Genomic DNA, 21,925 nt, shown 5'->3' on the forward strand with positions numbered 1-21,925 from the left:
GCCTCTCTTACCCATCTCTGTGTGTAACTACAGGTTTAAATAGGATTTCCGGTGGATTTGGTGTTTTACAGAGACTCTAAGACTAGGTCAGTGGCTGAACTGCACTTAGCAGGGCATTATTACACATGTTATAAAGTAACATATGACATTATATAACAATCAGAGGCGATATGTTTGCATGTAATAAATATTCATGAGCAAGAGCCCAAAATCCTATGGATTCTCCCCGCCCACTCCTCCACTGGACTAAAGCAGTGTTATACTGGATCACCAGAGCACATCAGTACAGCTCGTCTGGATTCTCTCCACCTCAAAAAACACCTTTATTAATCAACAAACACCATAATTTTCCATCATCAAACACCATCACTTTCCACCAACAAACACCATCACCATCATTCTCGTTGTTCATCGTTGAGGTGTTTGTGGGTGGTGTTGTTTATGAATGCAGGAGTTGGGTAGGTTAAGTGTATCAGCACTTCAGTGCTGCAGGTAAGTGTTTGAGGTTGGGGTTGTTTGTGGGTTGTGGTGTTTGAGTGTAGGTGTTGTGTAGTCAGGTAGTTTTAGTGTATCAGCACTTCAGTGCTGCAGGTAAGTGTTTGAGGTTGAGGTGTTTGTGGGTTGTGGTGTTTGAGTGTAGGTGTTGTGTAGTTGGGTAGTTTTAGTGTATCAGCGTTTCAGTGCTGCAGGTAAGTGTTTGAGATTGTGGTGTTTGTGGGTTGTGGTGTTTGAGTTCAGGTGTTGTGTAGTTGGGTAGTTTTAGTGTATCAGGTAAGTGTTTAAGGGTTGAGGTGTTTGTGGGTTGTGGTGTTTGAGTGTAGGTGTTGCGTAGTTGGGTAGTTTTAGTGTATCAGGTAAGTGTTTAAGGGTTGAGGTGTTTGTGGGTTGTGGTGTTTGAGTGTAGGTGTTGCGTAGTTGGGTAGTTTTAGTGTATCAGGTAAGTGTTTAAGGGTTGAGGTGTTTGTGGGTTGTGGTGTTTGAGTGTAGGTGTTGCGTAGTTGGGTTAGTGTTTGTGGGTTGTGGTGTTTGTGGGTTGTGGTGTTTGAATACAGGAGTTGTGTAGTTGGGTAAGTGTTTGTGGGTCCTGAAGGTTCTGCCAGATAAACCCACACAGACTCACACTCATGCCACACTGTGTGATGGCGGCTGGCAGCCCGGGTGCAGGGGGTGTAATTTATTTACTGAGTTTCTCAGGCCACCCAGGTGAGTCTAAAAATACCCAGAATTGATCTGCTGTCAACTCTGTTTAGAGAGAGACAGAGAGGGAGAGACAGAGAGGGGGAGAGAGAGAGAGAGAGAGAGAGAGAGAGAGAGAGAGAGAGGGAGGGAGAGAGAGAGAGAGAGAGAGAGAGAGGGAGAGAGAGAGAGAGAGAGAGAGAGAGAGAGAGAGAGAGAGAGAGAGAGAGAGAAAGATAGGGAGGATGAGGGAGGTTGAGAGAGTAAGGGAAGTTTGCATTACAAACATACAAATACCCTTATATAGATCTAATATAAAGTTAAATGCATTTAGTTTGGTTCAGTTTGTAAGGTTGGGTTTGATTTGTTATTTTGATATTTTTTTCAATGTTTTGTATTGTTGGCTTTTGGTTAAGCATAGATAAGCTCATTTTCAGTCATACTATGTTTAGATTGAGCTAGATTCTTCTTTCTTCGTATGTGTTTTTGGATTGATTTGAGTTTTGTTTAATTAGGTTTGGATTGGTTTAGATTTAAGCAGAGAAATTGTGTTTGGATTGAACTAGATTCTTCTTTTTTGGTCTGTGTTTTTAATTGGTTTAGGTTGTGTTTAAATGGTTCAAGTGGACTATAATTGGGTTTGGAGGTAATATATGGTGCTGGTATTGGTTTGGGCTGAGTTAGGTTGTGTTTGGATTAGTGTGGGTAGACTTGAGCTGTGTGTTTAGATTAGTTTGAGTTGAGATGGATTGAGTTTGGAGTAATCTAGGTTATTCAGTTAGATTGAATCATGTTAAGTGGAATTGTGTTTCCACTGGTCTGGATCGAGTTCTGTTATGTTGGGCTGGTTTGGCTTGTGTTTGGATTTATTTGGCTTGTGTTTGGATTGGTTTAGGTTGAGAAAGGTTGTGTTCGGTTGTGTTATGAATGAGCTAGATTGTTTAGTTTGATTGGTTTAGGTTGAGTTAGATTGTGTTTGATTTGTTTGGGTTGGTTTGAATTCTGTTGGATTGGTTCAAGTGGACTTTAGTTGGGTTTAGATTGGTCTTGATTACGTTAGATGGTGCTTAGATTTGTTTGGGTTAAGTTGAGCTGTGTTTAGATTAGTTTGAGCAGAGAAATTGTGTTTGGATTGAGCTAGATTCTTCTTTGTTGGTCTGTGTTTTTGAATTGGTTGGTTCATTCATTGGATTGGTTTGGATCAAGTTAATGTATGGTGCTGGTATTGGTTTGGGCTGAGTTAGGCTGTGTTTGATTGGGTTTAGATTAGTGTGGGTAGACTTGGGCTGTGTTTAGATGGATTGTGTTTGGAGTGAGCTAGATTATTTAGTTGGATTGGATCAGGTAAAGTGGAATTGTGTTTCCGTTGGTCTGGATGGAGTTCTTTTCTGTTATGTTGGGCTGGTTTAGCTTGTGTTTGGTTTGGTTTGGTTTGGGTTGGGTTGTATTACAGCGTTTCTGGAGGCTGCTGAGGGTACTGTGGTCTGGATTTGACACACACACACAGTAATACACAGCAGAACAGAAGTGTTTACACACTTTTGTTTATATAGAAATGTGTGAAAACACACCGCAGATACACTGTGGAACACACACTGTAGTGTTAATGTGTGTGTGTGAATATGGCTGCAGCTGAAATCCTGTACATGTCTCTAAATCCCTCTTGTTCCTTCTCTTATTCTCTCATTCACTTTCATGTCCACCTTTGATGGTGTGCCAGCACACACACACACTCACACACACACACACTCACACACACTCTCTGCTGCCAAGATCCTTCCCCTTTCTCACCCGAACATCCCTCCCGCCTCCCTGTTCTCCAGCAGGCCGGACACCTGGGCTGTGTGCTTTTTCATCCGTACCTCCGTTTATCCGTCCTCGCCCGGCCGTTCCCCCTAATCTTTCTCTCGGGGGAGTCCTTTACTGGGTTTTTTCCCCTCCAGCCGGGACCTGTGTGTTCTGGCGGCGTTCCCGACCCGTCCCCGCCTGCTGTGAGCAGAGATTCACCCGTTTAATCCAGCCAGGTGCACATCTGTCAGAGCAGGTCCAGCTGCAGAGAGCCCATCCAGCTGGCGTCTCAGTGGGATCCAGCAGTCGCTCCTCACAGCGCTCCTCCTCCTGTGTAGATAGAGGATGCAGAGAGAGAGAGTGTGTGTGTGTGTGTGTGTGGAAGGGGGTTCACTAAGACAAGAAACACAAAAATGTTGTATATCGTAATGTCGGCCTCCTCTTCTACTAAAACTGTATATACAATATATTTTTCAGTGTGTTTTCTTTATTTTCATGACTGATATTTGCATTGTAGATTCTCACTGAAGCATCAAAACTATGAATGAACACATGTGGAGTTTTATATACTTAATAAAAAAAGTAAATAACTAAAAACATGTTTTATATTCTAGTTTCTTTGAAATAGAAAATAGCCCCCCTTTGCTCTGATTACTGCTTTACACACTCTTGGCATCATTCTCTCAATGAGCTTCAAAAGGTGGCCACCTGAAATGAAAAGTTTTCCAACAGTCTTGAAGGAAGGAAGGAGTTCCCAGAGGTGTTTATTAGCACTTGTTGCTCCTTTGTCTTCTTCACTCTGTGCTCCAGCTCACCCCAAACCATCTGGATTGGGTTCAGCACCTTTTTTGCTACTGGATCTGTATTCAATGAATTACAAAATTAGACAAAGAAAACAGCAGTTTTTAGATATAGGTGTATTATTAGATAAAATGGTTATTGCTCTATCTTGTATATGTTGTAAAAGAATAAATGTCGTAGATATAGATAAATGGTTATGTGAATTAATGTCAATATTGCCCTTAGAAAAAAATACTCTTGCCATTAAAGGTAAAACCTCTTTTTTATGATATTTGGGGCCTGTTCATTTATATATATCCTCTTGAGACCCTGCGTCCTCATATGAGGACATCACATTTCTGCTTCTCCGCAACTTTATACTTAATAATTTTGCAGAACTTTAACCCTTTGGCCTCATATGAACACACTGCTGTATTATCTAGTGGCCGCATGACAACATTCAACACTCAATTGATTGAAATCAAGAGGGTGGGAATCCCAGTCAAAAGTTTCTACAGCCAGTTCAGACAAACATGGGCCAGATACAAAACTCTCGTCCGATTTTATGTCAGAAACTATTCTCCTTATGTTTTTTAGCTCTGCTCACTGTCGAAAGATATATATATATATTTTTTTTTGACTTACTGGGTCAAAGATAGTTCTTAAATGTTAAAAGAAACAACAATTTCTAATTTAAAAAAAATCTATTGTTTTTTGCTTGTTAGATCCTTAAGTCAGGGTCTCAGGAGGATATATATTTAGAGAATACAGATTTAACACGTGTTAAAAGAAACAGTGACCTTATAAGTTACCCTCTGCAAAGTTTTAATTCCTTTAAAATATTTGTTTTCCCCTCCAGACTCACAAAAGTAAAGCAATATATATATATATACGTATATATATATATTAATTTTTAAAATAATCTTTTTTCTTTCTCTCTCCCCTTTTTTATTTAAGGGGTAAAGATTTGTTATAGTGTTGTAAACATTTAGTGTTAAAACATTTACATGTGTTAAAACAATAAAGCATGAGTTGATACTTCTACTTCTACAAAAGTATTTTAAACTCTAGTATCAATAATATACTTCTACATACAGAGTAATGAATAGAGATACTTTGAATAAATTAAAGAATGAGTGAAGTTCAACTTATATAGCCTTTTTCTAGAACCCAAGGTCAGTTTACAATTTACACATTTTACGTACAACCATTTACACTCAGCTCTCATCCAGACACCGGTAAGAAGGCAGCCAATAGCGCACAGCGTACTCTCAACCGGAAACAACCACCGCACACCTGGAGAACTACATTGGGCACTACAGAATTTACCCGGGATAGAGTGCCAATCCATATCTGGAATCTGGGCACGATCATACACACATTTACACACTTTTACACAAACATACATACATACCACATCCTTACACACCAGAGCAATTTAGGGCAATTTAGAGAATACAATTTACCTGATCTTCATGTTTTTTTTTTTTTTTGGACTGTGGGAGGAAACCCACACAGACACAGGAAGAAAATGGAAACTCCACTCAGATAGGGACTTGAACCCAAGACCCCAGTGCTGGGAGGTGAACGTGCAAACCACTAAACCACCGTGCGGCCATAACTTTAAACAGCTTTGGTTGAAGCACTCAAATGCAGGAATGTATTGATATTAGAATGTGTATTTTCCATACTGCCTCATTTGCGGTTGTAATGTGTGTGTATATCGACATCAAACGTGGCTCAGCCAATCAGATTTCAGCGCTGGATCCACCTGCTGTCACTCTGTCTCTTCCCCACGTCCTGAACTTCACACGCTACCTGCTGTTTGAAGCGGCGGCGGGGTGGAGGAAACTGAACATGACACTTCCTCCCGGGAGAACACACACACCGTATGCCAACGGCGAACACACTCACACACACACTCACACACACACACACACTCTCACACACACTCCGACCCTTAATTCAGCCTTGAACCCGGCTCCCTCTGGACGTCTGTCTAATGAACATCGCTTGTAAGCCTTGTTTTCTCTGGCAGCTCCAGCAGAACCTTCATCCACATCAGAGAGCCCCCCTCCCCGAAACACCGCCAACACCCAGCTCTGCTGTAATTAAACCACACAGCCTGCAGGACCACCGACCCCCGGACCCCCCCGGACCACTCCAGACCACTCGGACCCTTCAGCTCTCAGCACTTGTGATAATAAACACTCTACACGCACCAAAGTGCCTAAACACTCAATCTCTGTTAATGAGTGGTGATCTCTACTTTACACTCCACTCATTACCTGCTGATACTGAATCATTCAATCACCAGGAATTACTGAAATTTCAGGATCAGTCATTTTTGTTACGTAGCATTGTGGCCTCTATTTTCAGCTATTTCAGTCACAATATTAGAAACCTAAGCTTACTGTAAATAAACGTAAGCACTTTACTCACCCAAATAAACAGTTTTCAGGAGGGAAATCTGTGTAGATTAACATCCAGCACTCGTTTAACTTTGAAAGAGAATAGTTTTTGAATAAATGAAGTTCAGCTTATATACAGCGCCTTCCTAGAAAACCCAAGGACGCTTTACAATTTACACGTTTTACACACAACCATTTATATTCAGCATTCATCCACACACCGGTGAGAAGCAGCAGCCAATAGCGCACAGAGTACTCTCAACCGGAAACAACTGCACACCTGGAGAACTGCATCCAGCACTACAGCATTTACCCAGGATACAGTGGCAATCCATATCTGGGCACAGTCATACACACATTTATACACACACAAACTTACGTACATACCACACATTTTACACATATATACACACCAAATCAATTTATTGTATTAAATTTACAAGATTATTTATTCATTTTCTGGCCAATTTAGAATATCCAAGTTACCAGAACAATTTCTTCTTCTTTCGCCTTCATCCTCCTCTTCCTCATGTTCCCCTCATTCCTTCTTTTCCTGTTGCTTATTTTATTGTTTTCCTCGTCTTAATCCTCCTTTCCTCTCTTCCCGTCTTCTTTTTCTTCTTCCTCTTACTCTTTCTTGTCTCATTGTTCAACGTCTTTTCTTATTTCTCCTCTTTCTTCTCCTTTACTCCCACCCATGCTTCATCCTCTTCTTCATCTTCATCTACTGTCTTCTTTTTTTACACCCTTCTTTATCCCTTATCTGCCTCAGCATCTTCATCTTTTTCATATTCTTCATCCTCTTTATCCAACTCACTTTTCTTCTTTGCTGTCGCTTAATTTTCTCTTTCTTCTCCTTTACTTCCACTCCTTCAATCTCCTCCTCTTCATCTTCCTCTCCTTAATAATTTTTCTCCTGCTTATTTCATTCTTTTCTCATCTTAATCCTCCTTTTCTCCCTTACCATCTTCTTTTTCTTCTCTTCTTTTTCTTCTTCCTCTTCCTCTCTCTTGTCTCTTTGTTCACTGTCCTTTCTTATTTCTCCTCTTTCTTCTCCTTTACTCCCACCACTACTTCATCCTCTTCTTCATCTTCATCTTCTGTCTTCTTCTTTCTTTTATACCCTTTATCTGCCTCAACATCTCCCTTTTTTTTACCACTTCTTCATCCTCTTTATCCAACTCTATTTTTCACTCTTCTTCTTTGCCGTAAATTAATTTTATCTTCCTTTTCCTATACTTCCAGTTCTACTTCATTTTCACCCCTGTTTCATCCTCCTCTTCATCTTCCTCTCCTTCCTTCTTTTCCTTTTGTTTATTTCATTCTTTTTCTCATCTTAATCCTCCTTTCCTCTCTTCCCATCTTCTTCTTCTTCTTACTCTCTCTTGTCTCATTGTTCACCGTCTTTTCTTATTTCTCTTCTCCTTTACTCCCACCCCTGCTTCATCCTCTTCTTCATCTTCATCTCCTGTCTTCTTTTTTCACCCTTTACCTGCCTCAACATCTTCATCTTTTTCCACTTCTTCATATATATATATATGTTTTTTTTATTTTATTTCTATTTTGTTTCCCATTTTCTCCCCAATTTACACGGCCAACTACCCAACCCACTCATTAGGACTCCCCCTATCACTAGTGATGCTCCAACACCAGGAGGATTAAGACCAACACACGCCTCCTCTGATACATGTGAAGTCAGACTCCGCCTCTTTTTACACTTTTTGCTGTGTAGCATCACAGCGCTAACACTCGGAGGAAAGCACAGCGACTCGGTTCTGATACATCAGCTCACAGACGCAGCCTTGTGCTGATCCACATCACCCTAGGAGTGATGAGGGGAAAGAGAGAGCACCATCTACTGTACTGTACCCACCCAGAGAGAGAGCAAGACCAACTGTGCTCTCTCAGGGCTCCGGCAGCTGATGGCAAGCTGCATAACAGGGATTCAAACCAGCGTTCTACAAATCATAGTTCATCTTACTCATCTTACTCTCTCGTCTCCTTGTTCAGTCTTTTCCTGTTTTTTCACTTCCTTCTCCTTTACTACCATCCCTCCTTCATGCTCCTCTTCATCTTCTTTGTTCTTTTCTTCTCACATGTCCTCCTTTCATTTTTAGCATTAATTCTTCATCCGCCTCTTAACTCTTTATCCTCTTTTCTCCTTTTTTTCTTCTTTGCTATCATTTTCTCTTCTCTTTCTCCTTAACTTCCACTTCTCCTTCATTCTTCTCTTCATCCTCTTGTTTATCCTCCTCTACTTTTTGTTATAATTCTTCTTCATCTTCTTCATCATCATCCTGTTTTTGTTCTTAATCCCTCCTCTTCACCGGTATCCTCCTTTTCTTCATCCACTTATTCTTCAGGCACCTCGATTTCATCTCTCTCTCGTTTTTCTCTCTCCTGTTTGTTCCCTCTCTCCTGCGCTCTGTGGGTTTGGGTGAATATTGAGCTGCACTATTTGAGGGAAAGTTAATTATAATATTGGGGGAAATTAATATCAGGATTTGAGAATAAATGAGAAGTGATCATCCCTCGTTCTCCTCCTCCTCCTCTCTCTCATCTCCATCAGAATTAATATCGCTGAATTAATATAACTCTCTGTTCTCCTTCTCCATCTCTCTCTCTACCTCTCTCTCTCCTACTCTCTCTGTCTCTGGTACCCTCACTCTATCGCTCTCTTACACTTTATTTCTTTTCTTGCCTCTCTTTATCTCCATCATCTCAGTCATTCTATCTTTCCTTCTCTTTCTTCTCTTTCTCTTTTTATTTTCTTGCCTCTATCTATATCTCTTTACTTATCTGTCTCAATCTATTTTTCTTTCTCTTTTACCATGTTTCTCTCACTCTTACTTTCTCTTGTCCTCACTCTCTATCACTCCCTTACTCTCTTTTCTCTTCTTGTCTTTCTCTCTATTTTACTCTCTCTTTCACTTAATGTGAGTGAGTTTTTTCTCTTTCTTTCTCTCTCTCTGTAACTTAGTGTGAGTCTCTCTCTCTTTCTATCTTTCTATTAGTCTCTCTCTGTCTCTCTCTCTCTCTCTCTTTGTGAGTCTTTCTCTCTTTCTATAAGTCTCTCTCTCTCTTTATGAGTCTCTCTCTCTCTTTATGAGTCTCTCTCTCTCTTTCTGTAAGTCTCTCTCTCTCTCTCTCTCTCTCTCTCTCTGTGAGTCTCTCTCTCTTTCTATCTTTCTATTAGTCTCTCTCTGTCTCTCTCTCTCTCTCTCTCTCTTTATGAGTCTCTCTCTCTCTTTCTATAAGTCTCTCTCTCTTTCTGTAAGTCTCTCTCTCTCTCTCTCTCTCTCTGAGTCTCTCGCTCTGTCTATCTGTAACTGAGTGTGAGGAGGACCTGAGGACCCCCCCCCCACACACACACACTCACACACACACTTTCTCTCTCTCTCTCTCTCTCTCTTTCTCTATAATCCTCGAGGAATGCTGAAAAGCTATTAAGGAGATGACCCTGCAACCTTTTTTCTAGTACTATATATATATATATATATAGAGAGAGAGAGAGAGAGAGAGAGAAATATAGAGAGAGATGGAGGGAGAAAGAGAATATATATATATATATATATATATATTGAGAGATATTGGGGAAATAGAGAGAGAGGGGGAGATGATGTGGGAGGAGGATAGATAAATTCAGTTACTATAATTCATACCTACACTGTATATGATATGATACAGTATCGGCCAGCTGCACATTCTCATTGTATCTGTTAAAATTAAGGGTATTATAAAGAGTTTATCCTACTGTTTCTACTGTCCAGAGAGGACTTTTCTTTAATTTAACCTCCTTTGAACATCTCTGCTGGATTTTCTCAGTCAGCTTTATGAGGTAGAGTCTCCTGGAATTCAGGCTTTCAGTTAACAGCTGTGCTGAACTCATCAAGAGTTAATTACTTGAATTTCTTGTCTCTTAATAAAGTGTTTGAGAGCATCAGTTAAAGTAAAGTAGTGAAGAGGTAGAGTTACAGGTATACAGTGAATAGTGAATATTTGAGTAATGTTATAATCCAGGTTATGAGGAGCAACAACTACTCAACTAAATAAAGATGAACATTGATGAAACTTAAAGAAATGGAATGAAGGTCAGTCGATCTGAAAATACTATAAAACACATTATAAGGATGGAACTGGCACTCATCAGGATTGCTCCAGGAAAGGATAGGAGAGCGAGAGTTTCCTCTGTTGTACAGGATGAGATCATCAGAGTTACCAGCTTCCCAAATAAGAGTATTTTGGTTTGTTTAAGCCTCCTGTTATATTCTGGGTCAAATTGACCTGTTTTAAAGTTTCAAGATCTAGAAAGAATAGTTAAAAGTAATTTCTTTTCACTATTTAACTTCTTCTGCTTGCATTAATCAGTGTAATCAACACTTAACATGCAAATGGTTCTTCTCACATATTTTTAACCACCCCCTGCAAAATGTGAAACTAAAACTAAAACTTGCAATTAAAATTCCAATGCATTTTTTTCAATATTATGTAAAACTAAAAGGGTTTTATATGTGGGTTTCAAAAGTAATAAAGTAGTAAAACATTAAAAAAAAAAAAAGTTTAAACATGTATTATTACCTGTTACAAGTAAGAAACTCCACTGCACTAAAATATATGATAAAATATTGGTAGAATAATTAGTAATGGAGTTAGTAATAAAATATTATTATATTATATGTAATTTTTTTTTGGTTTTAAGCATCTTTTGGATAATTAAACATGCAAAACACTGTTGCTGTTCCTGACAAATGAACAGAACAGGAGGGTTAACACTGTTTTTTTTTAAGTTACTACATGATTCTTTATGTGTTTCTTCATAGTCTGATGGATCACTTCCTAGGGAAAGGGAGCCACTTGAAAACTAGGGGGTAGGGTACTAATGAGAAATGGGACAGGGCCGTAGAGTGAGCGCTCTGGCCCTGCACTCTGAAGACAGGTGTGTAAATCCTAAAAAAATGAGTGTAAAGTGTTTTTTTTTTTATAGTCGACTGTAAAAACTGACAAGGTGAAGGGAGGCGTCTGCGTTGGTCTGTTAGTGGGCGGAGTTTATCATCACAGCTGTTCCTCTACTCACCTGAATCACCTGAATCACCTGTCTCACCCCGTCTCCTCTGTCCTGCTTTATGTCCACAGGAAGTGACAGGTAATTATACGGAGACGGGGACGGAGGACGAGGGACCGGCGGTGATCAGATTCCCCCGCCGCTGGAGCTCCAGAGCGGGTGGGCTGCGGCGGCAGAGGAGAGACTGGGTCATCCCCCCCATAAACGTCCCAGAGAACTCACGAGGACCTTTCCCTCAGATGCTCGTCAGCGTGAGTCCTGCTCTTATTCACCTTATTATTATCCTGCAGAAAAACACAACAGAGAAATAATACACCTGTTATATAGACCACACTGTAAATAACTACTCAAATAGATACAGAAAATAATACTAATTATAGAGTCAGAGATATACAATAAAAAGTAAGTTTGAGATTCACTATTCTGCAAATCACACTGCCTGGCCAAAAGAAAAAATATATAGTTTTTACAAGCTTCTGAAACGTCAAACATTTATTTCTGTTCAATTTATAAATATATATATATATATATATATTAGATTCTTCAGTGTTTCTTGGTAGATATTAGATTAAAAATATATATTTTAGATTCTTCATTGTTTATTTGTGCATGTTTAATAAAAAAAAAATTGTATTTAATATTCTTCACTGTTTATTGGTACATATTTAATAAAAAATATATATTTTGGATTGGTCAGTGTTTCTTGGTACAGATTAATTAAATATATATTTTAGATTCTTATGTTTCTTGGTAGATATTCAATTTAAACATTTAGATTTTAGCTTCTTTTCTGATTCTTGTTACAGATTTAATTAAAAAAATATATATTTTAGATTTTCTTGGTACATATTTAATTTAAAAAAATTAAGATTCACCATTCTGCATTACGCACTGCCTGGAAAAAAAAAAACATTGTTTTTACAAGCTTCTAAAACATCACAACATTTATTTCTGTCCAATTAATAATATAAAAAAAATACTAATATTTGAGAGTCTTTAGTGTTTCTTGGTACATATTCAAATTTAGGTGATTTATTGTCAGGAGTGCATAGCAAGGAGAACCAGGGGGCGGACGTAAATGCAGGTAATGCGGATTTATTGCAAAAAATAAATACATAAATAAAAAAAAAACCTAAAGAACCACACAACCTAACAGACGTGTAGCACGCACATGAACTCACACCATACTGAAGACAAAGGGGCTATAAATACACTCACACACAATGGGAAACACCTGTTGTCATTGAAGAGGGGGAGGAGCTACAAATGGATACAGGTGGGAGCACTAAAGACAGGAACGGAGACAAGGGGAGAGCCATGTGCTCTGAACAATGAAAAACAAAGGAAGGGAAAAAACATGACGGCTGATGAGGGACAGGGCAAAAACGTGACAGTAGGCCCTCCCAAATGCGCAACTCCTGGGGCGCATAAAAAAAACAAACAAACAAAAAAAAAAACCCAGGCGCCGGTAAGGAGAGAGACAGGAAAACCCGAAAAAGTGAAAAACAGGACAAGAGAGGGGAACAGAGACCAAACATAAGACTAAACACGAGTAATACCAGAAATAAAGTCACTGAAGCCTCAAAGCCACGGGCACGGAGGCTAAGAGAGGGCGCTGCTGCTGTCTCCATAGCAAAGGTGGCTATAGAGCCACGGACACGAAGGCTAGGAGAGGGCGCTGCTGCCATCTTAACAGGGATTTAGCAGTGGTGGCGGAAGCCACAGAGCTACAGAGTTCATGGAGACCGGCGCTGCTGCCGCTGTCGTCGGTGCGACGGGGGTCGCGGACACGGGGACCGGCGCTGCTGCCGCTGTCGTAGGTGCGACGGGGGTCGCGGACACGGGGACCGGCGCTGCTGCCGCTGTCGTCGGTGCGACGGGGGTCGCGGACACGGGGACCGGCGCTGCTGCCGCTGTCTTCGGTGCGACGGGGGTCGCGGGCACGAGGACCGGCGCTGCTGCCGCTGTCGTCGGTGCGACGGGGGTCGCGGACACGGGGACCGGCGCTGCTGCCGCTGTCGTCGGTGCGACGGGGGTCGCGGACACGGGGACCGGCGCTGCTGCCGCTGTCTTCGGTGCGACGGGGGTCGCGGGCACGAGGACCGGCGCTGCTGCCGCTGTCGTCGGTGCGACGGGGGTCGCGGACACGGGGACCGGCGCTGCTGCCGCTGTCGTCGGTGCGACAGGGGTCGCGGACACGGGGACCGGCGCTGCTGCCGCTGTCGTCGGTGCGACGGGGGTCGCGGACACGGGGACCGGCGCTGCTGCCGCTGTCTTCGGTGCGACGGGGGTCGCGGGCACGAGGACCGGCGCTGCTGCCGCTGTCTTCGGTGCGACGGGGGTCGCTGGCACGAGGACCGGCGCTGCTGCCGCTGTCTTCGGTGCGACGGGGGTCGCGGGCACGGAGCTTACCCGCTACGTCCAGGGTTAGGTGAGTTCTTCTGTCAGGAGTGCATAGCAAGGAGAACCAGGGGGCGGACGTAAATGCAGGTAATGCGGATTTATTGCAAAAAATAAATACATAAATAAAAAAAAAACCTAAAGAACCACACAACCTAACAGACGTGTAGCACGCACATGAACTCACACCATACTGAAGACAAAGGGGCTATAAATACACTCACACACAATGGGAAACACCTGTTGTCACTGAAGAGGGGGAGGAGCTACAAATGGATACAGGTGGGAGCACTAAAGACAGGAACGGAGACAAGGGGAGAGCCATGTGCTCTGAACAATGAAAAACAAAGGAAGGGAAAAAACATGACGGCTGATGAGGGACAGGGCAAAAACGTGACATTTATTGGAGATTCCACTTGGTTATATGATAAGGATTTAAATTCAAGATAAAGCAATTGAATGCTGCATTATTCTTTGGTCAAACGTTAGATACAATATTTAGAATTCTACATAATTTCATGGTAAAGATTTGAATTTAAAGTGAAATATTGAACATTTTTAATATAATAAAAATGTTTCCTAGAAAAGATTCAGAGGTTTTCAGGTTTAATAATAATATATTGCTAATAATATAGTACTAAAAATAGATACTTTTTTTTTTTTTTTTCGTTTGTTTTTTTGTGGGGTTTTTTGTTTGTTTGTTTTTTACAATGCCAGCTTTCTTTTTAAGTGATGAATGGACCAATAGAAAAAAAACTTCAAAAAATTAAGTAAATCTCATAAATCTTGTTTTCTGTGCAGTATCTCTTGTTGAAGATATTATGGTTGATGTTTTTGTTGCTTTTTTGTTGTTTTTTAATAAGTATAGTAGAATAAATTCAATAAATACAGCCAGTAAACATATATATAGAGTAAATATAGAGTTGTAGAGCGTGTGTTAGTGTGTGATATATATATATATATATATGAAAGGTAGGTGATCAATACTGGTTATATTTTTCTCCTGAAGCTCAGTGAAAGGTTATATTTCAGTCTGATAAACCTCTTTTCTCTCTCTCTCTTTACTGAGGGAGTAAATTCTTTAATTCTGTCCGTTTCTGCAGCAGAATACTCACAGCTCTGTTACTCAGAGTCCCTCTCGCCTGATTGACTCTGTGTTTATTGTTTGTTTGTTGGTTTTTATTGTTTTATTGTTGTTTTTTTCCGTTTTGTGGTTTTATTTTTTGGGGTAACGGCGGCCACAGTTCACGCAGAGGTTCGTCCGGAGAGCCGCCCGGCCGCGGGACTGCAGCACGGCCTCATGGGAATGCGCGCGAGGCCCGCGCTAAGCAGCTTAGCATACATTAGCCGCCTGGTTCGCTAGCTCTCGTAATGAAGAGGCTTTGGAGGTGATTAGGCTGTGTCACCCTGATGTGATTATGGTGGAGTTGTGATGGTCGACTGCTGGAACAAGAGCCGCCGCTTCAACTTCAGTTAACCAGAAAAAATTATATACACTCCGGAACCAGTGATTTACAGCCCCGCCCACTAGTGCTGGGCGATATGGGGAAAATCATCAATGTATCACGATATGGAACTTTTTCTTTTCTTTCAATCATTTGTTTATTGATTTTCAAAGAAAAGGAAAAAAGAAAGAAAAAAACTAACAAAAAAAAATCTATTTATACACATGTATGCATACACACATTTTCATATGCACACACACACGCACAACAATAACACTACTACCACTACTGTAAATAGTAATAATAGCAATTATTTTAATAGTAATATCAATATGTGTTTTATTACATACAATGAATAAATGGTAAAGAGAAAAATATATAAAACAAGTAATAGAAATGAATTAATAAATAAAACCCAACGGTAAACCCCTGCATTAAAGTGAAACTGTAATGAAATGTGTTTGAATAGTACTGTTTATTCTGGGATTACAGGAAATATAACTGTTCAGCATATACCAAACTATATAGATTTTTTTATATCACGATAACGATATATATCATGATATACCACATTTAAGTATGTTTTCAGATATCCTTGGAAAAATATGACAAAATAATATCTTTGCCTACTTTTTTTCCAACTTTATTTCAAAGTGACATTAAACCCAACTTTCACAAATGAGAATTACTACCATTTAGTGCAGCAATAAATATATATATATATATATATAAATAATATATATCACATAATGTAAAGCAGCGTCACGTCGCAAAAAAACACATTATGAAGCTTTTTTTTTTGTGAAGATTACTTTATTATCACTTATATAAACTGAGTTTATGCAAAGTGATCACGCCAATACATTTCTTCATAGCCTATTTTATATATTTGCATTAATAATTGATGAAATTACTGTAGAAACGATAGAGACGATAGAAGGTAAGTAGCAGGATAGACACTTTTATATCATCCCCACAATATTTATCCTCATATCGCACAGCACTTCTGCCTCCTACAGTACTGTGCTGCATAATACTGGAAAAAAAAAACTAACATATATGCATTACTGTACATCAGTCAAGCATAACATTATGACCAGCTACTAGGCCTGTCATGAAAACTGAAATGATATGCTGTCCCAGAAATTATTTTGATAAATTATATTGTTGGCAAGACCATTAAGACCATTAAATGTCGCTTACATAATGATAACATAACATTATAACAAAGGAATTACACTAGAATTAAATTAAAGACAATAAACTTGCAGCCCCGGTCTGTCCCAGCTGGCTCGCGTTGGACTGGCATAAAGACCTTGCCTCATTTTGTAAGTGCAAACACGATATGGATGATATGGATGACCATTATTAAAATGATTGAGGTCATGTCCATTTATTGAACGAGACGTCTATAATGTAATTATTGTGATGGGTGTACCATCTCCTTGTTTCTACACAAATTATACAAATCCAAATCCATATAGTTCACTGTGTATAATATTTACAGACTGTAGTTCTATATCTGTTTGTCTGTATACTTGATAATTCTCCTCCTTATTTGCACCCTGTTCTTCAAAACTGTTAAAAAAAAATGATTTTTTTTTAAATATTCTATAAACTACAGACAACATTTCTCCCAAATTACAAATAAATATATTCTCATTTAGAGCATTTATTTACAGAAAATGAGAAATGGCTGAAATAACAAAAAAGATGCAGAGCTTTCAGACCTCAAATAATGCAAAGAAAACAACAAGTTCATATTCATAAAGTTTAGAGTTCAGAAATAATCAATATCTGGTGGAATAATCCTGGTTGGTTTTTAATCACCGTTTTTTTTTCATGCATCTCAGCATCATGTTCTCCTCCTCCACCAGTCTTACACACTGCTTTTGGATAACTTTATGCTGCTTTACTCCTGGTGCAAAAATTCAAGCAGTTCAGTTTGGTGGTTTGATGGTTTGTGATCATCCATCTTCCTCTTGATTATATTCCAGAGGTTTTTAATTTGGTAAAATCAAAGAAACTCATCATTTTTAAATGGTTTATTATTTTTTGTGTGTGTGTTGAATGGTGTGTTTACCTACAGTATATATGAGATGCTTTACTGTGAGTTTTATTGGGAGGAGCTTTAGTGTAAATTCCTCCGTATGCAGTGGAGAGGTGCTGGAGCTGAGAGTGCAGTACAGCTGCTGAGGGCGGAGGAAAAGTGCTGTTTCTGAGCAGCTCCAGCGTTTTTACTCTGCTTTTATTATAATTCAGCTCCAGACTCTCACACTCTGCATTCCTGCCGGATCCGCCAGGGACGACGCCCGTATCTTACTCTGCAACAAATTACATTTCAGCTCTGAGAGAAAGTTTTGTGTTTTTGTGTTTTTGTGTTTTGTGCGGAGTGTAAAGGGATAAACAGCATGGCGGAGGCTCTCAGAGCGCTGAGAGGAAGGGCTGCTGCCGTTTTGTTCAAGCAGTTTAGGAACAAAAACGCATAAATAAATAAAGACCTGCATGAGCAGCAGGATTTACTTTATACTATTCACTTTCTGTCGCCTGATTCCTGTAGAATCACGCCGCTTTATGCAGCCTTTTACCAGCCTTTTACTGCTTCCTTATATAGTTTATATTCCTTCAAATACTTTTACTGGATTTATTTTTTTTCTTGATTTTTTCCACTGGTAGCTAAAGTACTGTGTATTATATTGTTCAATAGTTTGTAAACACTTCTTTTATCAATATGATACAAATACTTAAATAACACCCACTCAACCACATGCAATACCACAGCAGCCATTTACCAAAGCCTCCCACAGTGTAGCAGCTCCATAGGAACCACCAAGCCAAGCAACATCTAAGCAGCCACCTAGCAAATCACCCAGCTGCTGTAGTTTTTTCCTCATATCTCCACGAGTAAATAATCTGGAAGAAGCTCTTTTAGTCTAATCTCTTATCCCTCTCTCTCTTTAACTCTCTCAGCCTCTCGCATCGTCCCAACAAATCCCGCCGACTTTATTCTAGAACGAGAGAGAGAGAGAGAGAGAGAGAGAGAGAAAGAGAGAGAGAGTGTTATAGAGGGAGGTTTTTGTTTTAAGTGTTTATCAGCAGGGTTTCTTGTTAGAAACTCAGATCTGTAGTGTTTTAGTGTAGAAACATCAGCGAGAGAGAGAGAGAGAAATCGTTTTACCATGGTTTTTATAGGTTTACCATGTTTTTGCCATGTTTTACCATATTTGCCACCTATTGATATCGTATTATACCATATCAGTCCCCCTACCAGCCAACTTCATGGCAATCACCTAACTATAAAAACATGGTAAATCTATAATAAAATATAGTAAAAACATGGTAAAAATGGTAAAAACACGGTAGAACATTGTAAAAATGTGGTAAACATTAAAAACGTGGTAAAACTATAAAAAAACATGGTAAAAATGGTAAAACATGGTAAAAACGTTGTAAACATTAAAAACATGGTAAACATAGTAAAACTATAAAAAACATGGTTAAAATGGTAAAAACATGGTAAAAGTGTGGTAAAACATCGTAAAAACTTGGTAAACAATATAAACATGGTAAAAATAGTAAAAACATGGTAAAAATGGTAAAACATCGTAAAAAATGTGGTAAAAGTTAAAAACATGGTAAAACTATAAAAACAGTAAAACTTGAAAAAACATGGTAAGAATGATAAAACCTTGTAGAAATGTGGTTACACAAACATGATTAAAATGGTAAAATGTGGTAAAAAAAAAAAAGATACACATGGTAAAACTATAAAAACAGAATTAAAATGGTAAAGCATGGTAAAAAAAGGGTCAGCATTGTAAAACTACAAAAACATGGTAAAAAACCTGGTAGATATGATAAAACTGTAAGAATGTGGTAAAGGTGTGGTAAACATTGTAAAACTATAAAACACCATATCAGCCTTCCTCCCAACCATTTAACAACTCCATATAAACCACCTAGCAACACCATATCACCGTATCAGCCACTTGGCACAATTAAACCCTGTTTTATCAACAGTTAAGCAACTACACATTCCTCCAGTCCATTCATACACCTCATTCAGCTTTCTGTCTGTCCATGGAGAGAGTGATACTCTATCACTCATACCCCGGCTGGTCGGCCGGGTCTGATGTGTGATGAGAGTCTGGGTTAATGGCGTATGAAGACGCTCGGTGCTGTAATGGGATGTTGCGGCGTGAGTCTGCAGGATGATTGACAGCGGCGTGTCGGGGGAGGAGTTATTACACTCTGTTTACTGGTCCATTCACACCTGATCAGAATAACCTCTGACCTTAATTAGAGAGGGGGTGGGCGGAGTCTGTTTAATTTAAACATTGTTACATAAGTTAGTGTTTGATCTTAATGTTAAAGTTAAAGTTGATCACCATGAACAGATCTAAAGAGCTCTCTGATCTTTAGAAGTTTTGGAAAAGTGATTGAAGTTTGGTCTACAATTCTTTGTGTTTCACTTTATCCATGTAGAAAATCTATTTTGAGCTACAAATACATCAGCTCAGAGTTAATTCAGTAATTTAGCTCTACACAATGGAGCTCTTAGGACCTAAAACACATTTTATTATTAAAGATTGTGTGTCAACATTTTTATCAGATTAATTTTAGACCTACTGTAATCAATTTTAGTTATAATTTTAGTTGATTTCTGGTCTGCACTGATGTTTTAAAAATCGTGTGGTTGTGAAAATGTGCCTTGAAGGCATGAAAAAGTCATGGAAATTTATTGGTTAAAACATGTATGACCCATGAACTCTTAAACGCAGCGAGGTTAAAACAGTCCGGCTCAACAGAAGCACCTTTTAAGAAGTCCTCAGATGACCACTCTAATCTAACGCAGCCTGACTGTGCTCCAGGGAGAGAGACAAAGCGCGAGAGAGAGAAAGAGAGAGAGAGAGACAGCGGGCGCGCGAGAGGATGAATGTTAGCATCAAAATGTTCCCTCTCGCCTAAATCGATAGCGGCTTCTGAAAATTAGCTACGAAGCGGCGGCGGCTGCGGCGCCTTCATTTGGCCCGGGGCTGCGAGGGGGACGGCACAATGCTTCTTCTGCTACAGTGTGTCTGTCAGCGTAATGGTTGCTGAGGTATATTAGGGGACGGAGCTACATCTTTTTAATAAAAGACACAGGGGCGGTGCGCCCGGCGTAATCTTCCGGGGTCCGGGGTTCGCTCGGAAAGCCGGCGTCTGGCTCGTCTTCTCGTGTAATTACGCAACTTATCGCTGTTCGCTCTTTTAAAGTGCCGGCTGTAATTTGCTTCCTATCAAAGACGCCTGTCCTCAGGTAGCTTTCGCCGGGGGCTAACAAAGCCGTCTTTGAAGCACAATGGACGGAGAAGTAATGGGATGTAAAACGAAAAATAAATAAATAACGAACAGACAAAGAAAACAGCCCCGCTGGCGGCGGCGGCGGCGGCGGCGCCTGGCGAAGGAGCCGGGCTCAGCACTTATATAAGCCGGCGCTAGCAGAAATCTCATTTACAGTAGGCAGTTTGTTTACAATGCAATCCAATTCTTCCAGTGAATAGGTGGGTTATGAATGCCAATATATTCAACTTACATCCATTTATCCCCAGACAAGCGCATTTTCATTCAGAACGCAGAGCCCGGCGCTCAGAACAAGCTGTTTATTAGTACAGCAACCCCTCATACCCTGAACTCTTCTACTCTCTACTACATCTCGCTAAGGGTTCGCACCCGCGTTAAAGCTCTATTTACCAGAGAGAGAGAGAGAGAGAGAAGGAAAGAAGAAGAAGAGGGAGGAAAGAAATCAATGGCCCTCCACTGCTGGAGGAGTGTGAAGATCAATGGACACTCAAAAAAAAAGAGGCTCTGAAGGAAAAGAGGGGGAAAAATCAATGGCTCTTACATGTCATTGATGATTGTTTGGCTGAGGAAGAAAAGAAAATGACAAAGCGCACCTGAGTCGACGCCGCGAATTTACTCACGCTATGTTTTTCAAGCCCACCCTTTATAGTCAGAAATGAGACCCACTCTTACAGCATCCAGAACCCTCTTCAGAACCATCTCTCAGTCTCTCGGACTGACGTAGAGATTGACGTAATGTGAGATTGAAGCTGCCACATAGACGCTAAAACTGCTAAAAACTGCTAAAAACAGCTAAAAACTACATCCGGTTCCGCATGAACAAAACTCCTCAAGAGCTAATCTCTATAGCAGGAAGATTTAGAGAGATTATGATCTTAATTCTTCTCTTATAATGCTCTTTAAATCTCCTAAAAAAACTGTGCTTTACTATGTTAAGGTATACCGTATTTTTCAGTAGTGAGTAAAAGAAAATCCTCAGAAATACAAGTTAATCAGAGAGATGTAAAATGTCGACCTTAACCAGTGACTTCATCATGGCCTCACCGACCTCAACTCAGGACCGCCCACAGGCAAAGCTTACTGCTTTTGTTTACAGAGCTAGTTAGCGTTAGCTATCTTGTGTAAGTAACTATAGGTTTAAATCGGATCTCCGGTTGATTCCACGTTTTACTGAGACCTTAAATAAACACTAGGGAAGCACGGTTTGACAAGGTAGAACAACTCGACAGAACACCGGTCAAAGCGGGCAGTCTGGGCTCGGCTCAGGATGTTGATAATGTTTCTTGGCCACGGGGGAGAGAGAGAGTGCTGACAGGGTGGGCAGTCTGGGCTCTAGTTCTGTTAGCCAATCATATGCGATATATTTGCATGTATGTATGAATATTCATGAGCACAAGCCAAAACCTGTCTCTTTCTTCAGAGATCGCTAATTCAGCGATCTAAAACAGGGCTAAATAGAAACACCTGAACACTTTTTCAATGGCTCACATGGCATTTATTCATACTAGAGACCAAAACTT

The 21,925-nt window shown here is 40.0% G+C and overlaps 1 protein-coding gene across 3 annotated transcripts in view; it reads left to right on the forward strand.

The window, feature by feature from the left end:
• Positions 1–21,925, forward strand: part of LOC103042003 (cadherin-4) — a 626,601-nt gene that overhangs the window by 487,949 nt on the left and 116,727 nt on the right. For all 3 annotated transcript variants that reach the window (XM_049463121.1, XM_049463120.1, XM_049463122.1), the window contains one exon: positions 11,289–11,468. In XM_049463121.1, coding sequence (XP_049319078.1) covers positions 11,289–11,468 — 180 coding nt within the window. The remainder of the gene's footprint in view (positions 1–11,288; positions 11,469–21,925) is intronic.

This window comes from Astyanax mexicanus, chromosome 13 (genome assembly GCF_023375975.1).
Source record: "Astyanax mexicanus isolate ESR-SI-001 chromosome 13, AstMex3_surface, whole genome shotgun sequence".
Lineage (NCBI taxonomy): Eukaryota > Metazoa > Chordata > Actinopteri > Characiformes > Acestrorhamphidae > Astyanax > Astyanax mexicanus.